We start from the raw sequence: 3,585 nt of genomic DNA, 5'->3' as shown, positions 1-3,585 counted from the left end.
TTTTTTGTTTCCCTGTTTTACACGCTTCCCCGTCTCAGGATCTCAGGCCGGGGCTCCCAGGGCAGCAGGATCCGGTCCCTGTAACAGGGAGAGGGTCTCCCCTCAATGGCGCCCCCTGGTGGGTACAGGCCCCTCGCTGTGACCTTGCCGCTGTGCGTGCCCTTCAGTGTCCGTCTCGGTGTCTCTGTGGCCCGGTGTCTCTGTGGCCCGGTGTCTCTGTGGCCCGGCGCGTGCCCTCACTAACCTGCTCTCTCCTCCCTGACCAGCTGCCGCAGGCCCCGGACCCCGAGAGCTCCACAGAGGTGTGTGCGCCCCTCCCTGCCCCGTGTCTGCGGCGGGCAGCGTGGGGGCTCCTCTGTTGTCCTGAGTGTCTGCGTTGTCATGGAGACGTGTGTGTCTGTCCAGACAGGAGTGGGAGTGGGGGGGGGGGGGGCAGTCTGTGGCCTGGCCGGGAACTGGGGTGGCTCTCGGGGTAGGAAAAGGTCCCAGGGGCTGGGGCTACACCCGAGGCCCCTGCAGGGACAGGGGAGGCCTGAAGGCCCGCACCCAGCACTGCAGGCTTCCCTGCTCCCTCGGGACCTGGGACGCAGCCCTGTCGGCCATGAAACAGGCTCTGGGTCCCGGGCAGGGAGGATGCGCACCCCGAGTCTGGGCCTGCAGGGGCTGCGCGTAGAGCCGGGTCTCAGGTGCTCTCGGCCCTGGCGCCGACCACACTCGCTAAGGGAGGGGCTGGGCTCAGGGCGCCCAGAGCCACAGAGGAGCCTGGGGGGCATGTGGTCCAGGCTCCCAGTCTGCTGCCAGGAAACCTCCCGAAACCCCAAGTGAGAGCGGGAGTGGGGGGCCACCTGAGACGCCCCATGTGCTGCTTCCTAACCAGCAGCGTCTCGTAGTCTCATCGGCTCATGCTCGCCATCGATGAAAATGCGGGCGCTGGTGGGCTGGGGAGAGCCACGCTCCGTGTCCGTGTCTGCTGGCGTGTCTCCTGGATGTCCTCACGCATGCGCCATGCGCGGGTGCATGTCTGAGCCGCGGGACCTGCCCGGTTGCGTTTGCGTTATGCACAGATACATAACGTAGAACTTCATTTCATCAGCTTTGCAAAAAAATAGTGTTGGCCAAACATCCGTGTGTCGCTCGTTTTCCACATGGCAGGGTGGGTGCCGGGCGAGGCGCTGTCCCGCGTGCCCGGGCGCTAACGTCCATCGGGGGAGAGTGTCCTCTGTGTGCATCTGGGCTCTGTGAGCCCCCGGGTGCCCGGGGCTGGGGGCCGATGCCCAAGACCCGCGGCTCCCGCCTGCTCTTAAGACGGGATTTCTGCGTGTTTAGCAGGAGGCCGAGCCGAGTCCACCCCTGAGGCAACTGGAGGACCATAAACGGGTACGTAGGGGTCCTGGGGGCCGGGGCTCCCTCAGCCACACGGCGACGTAGAGGCCGCGTTTCCGGTGGGCGTTGTGGAAGCAGGACTCGGTCAGGCCCCATCACAGCCACTTCCATGTCAGGCTCCCCTGCACCCACCCGAGCCCCCGACAGGGACCCTGTCAGCTGTCCAGGTCCGCTCTCCTTCTGCGGCGGCTTCTACACGGCTGCAGTCCGAACATCCCTTTCTATATGAGTAACTGATGGTCATTATGGAGAGTTTATCATAGCGACAGACGTGTTCCTGGTGGCCCCGCCCAGCTGCAGAGGGCCGCGAGGGGCTGTGTCCTCCCTGCCCGGGTGCAGGGCCCAGCAGGCACGCACTCCCACCATCTCCGGGGTGATTCCTGCACGGCTTTCGGGCCCTGCTTTTGTGCACGTCATACTCCAGCGGAGCGTTTTCTCCGAGAGTCTTAGAAAGTTGGCAGCTGCCTCAAGGTCCACAAATTCTCATGTGGCTTCTCATTGTTCCCTGTGACGGGAACGACCGAGTGAGTGTTACCTCCAGGTGGGCGAGGCTCCTGGAGAGGGGTTGCCGGGCCACGGGGTGGGTGCTCCCTGCAGGTGCTGACTGGGATCTGGCACGAAGGCCTCCCCTGGGGAGCATGCTCGGAACTTTGGATTTGCCGTTGGTTGGGTAGGAAATGAGTTTCGTCAGCGCATGAAAGCGGCTACAGTGAGGCATCTGTGGGTGGAAGGGAGAGAGGAAAGTCAGGCTTGTTTTTATTCCCTGAACTTTCATTTAAAAAGCAATCGTGCCCCCTTCCCGCCCCCGCCCCCTTTCTCTCCTGGGCACCCCTCCCATTGTCCAGGAGTCTTTGACCAGCATCTTGCAGGGACAAAGGAGAAGCCCCTGGGACCTTACCCAGGGCCCCTGGCCTGCCCACCTCCCTCAGGGCACCCCCTCTCCTGTCAGCTCCCCCCACCCTCACCCCGCCCCCATCTCGTTTTGCAAACACCTCCAGACCTATTCTGGGAGCTTGTTCGCAAATCCTTTAAGTTCTGCTGAGTCAGGTTACAGCTGCAGGTCTTGGTGGAGCTGGGAGCAACCTGCTGTGTGTCAGCACCTCCCTCCCTCCGCTGGACTCCCCACCTGCCGCCCGCTGAGGTCCCCAGGGGACGCCCCACCCCTCACTCTGTCCTTGGAAGGAGTCTCGGCAATCCATCCGTGCAGCCTTTGGCCTTTAGAAACTTCCAGACTGGGAGGCGGTCTGGCGTCGCTAAGCGAGATGGCGCTGGTCGCAGCGCCTGGGAGTAGAGGACACGCCCGAGTTTCATGTTTTTCAGGGGGCGTTGGGGAACGGTTACGGCAGCCCTCTCCCAGCGTCCTTTGCTGTTGACATTAATGATTTTTTATTATGGGAACGTCCGGTGTGTGTGAAAGACGTCAGAGGAGTGATAGACCCTCTTTCCGATCAGCTCCGACAGCTCGGCGCGTGCCCACTCTGGTCACACCCCTCCCCGCTCGCGCCCCCCGCCCCCGCCTTGATGTCACCTCTTCCGTGATGCTTCTTTTTGACGGACGTCTGGTGTCGGCCACTCATTTATTTCCTGTTGCATAGCTTTCCGTCACCACTTGGCCCAGGGACGGGTTCTGTGAGAAAGGCTCGCGTTCAGCCTGTTATTCCATCAGACTCTGACTCGACGCCGTCCTGTTTCCCCGGGGTCTTGGGAGGGAGCCCTGGGCCCAGGGTTAGATCCTCTGGACGGTGACCTGCAATATTTCCATTGTGTCCGATTGGCTGACCCCCAGGGGACTTTTGGGTTAATGTTTGTTAGCGCTCGCTGCCCTTCAAGATGCATGTTCTGTTTCTTACGGGGGGGAGGGGGCTCAGAGAGTGAATATTCTAGATTGCTCCTTTCTTTACGCTCTGGTTTCCCGAGAAACGACTGAAGGAGCTAGCCGCGGAGTTGCCCAATGCTGTCATTAATCATTTATCTGCTCGCCGAGCGAAACCGCGCCATCTCACCCCAGCCCCCCTGCGCGTTTTGCCGGTGAGTCGCTCGGTTACGCATTAAATCCAGAAGCTGATTTCGTTATCCTGTTTGAATTCAGGGTGAGGCGCTCAGGCAAATTTTGGTCAACCGTTACTATGGCAACGTCAGACCTTCGGGAAGAAGAGAGAGCCTCACCAGCTTCGGCAACGGCCCGCTGTCGCGGAGGACCCA

The 3,585-nt window shown here is 61.6% G+C and overlaps 1 protein-coding gene across 1 annotated transcript in view; it reads left to right on the top strand.

The window, feature by feature from the left end:
* Nucleotides 1-3,585, top strand: part of ITPR1 (inositol 1,4,5-trisphosphate receptor type 1) — a 227,042-nt gene that overhangs the window by 177,348 nt on the left and 46,109 nt on the right. The window contains 2 exon segments of the mRNA XM_015568305.1: nucleotides 1,330-1,377; nucleotides 3,473-3,573. Of these exon segments, the coding sequence (XP_015423791.1) occupies nucleotides 1,330-1,377; nucleotides 3,473-3,573 (149 nt within the window).

Source organism: Myotis davidii, unplaced genomic scaffold, assembly GCF_000327345.1.
Source record: "Myotis davidii unplaced genomic scaffold, ASM32734v1 scaffold663, whole genome shotgun sequence".
Classification (NCBI taxonomy): domain Eukaryota; kingdom Metazoa; phylum Chordata; class Mammalia; order Chiroptera; family Vespertilionidae; genus Myotis; species Myotis davidii.
The sequence above is the reverse complement of the archived record's forward strand: the minus strand, read 5'-3'. Positions and strand labels throughout refer to the sequence as shown.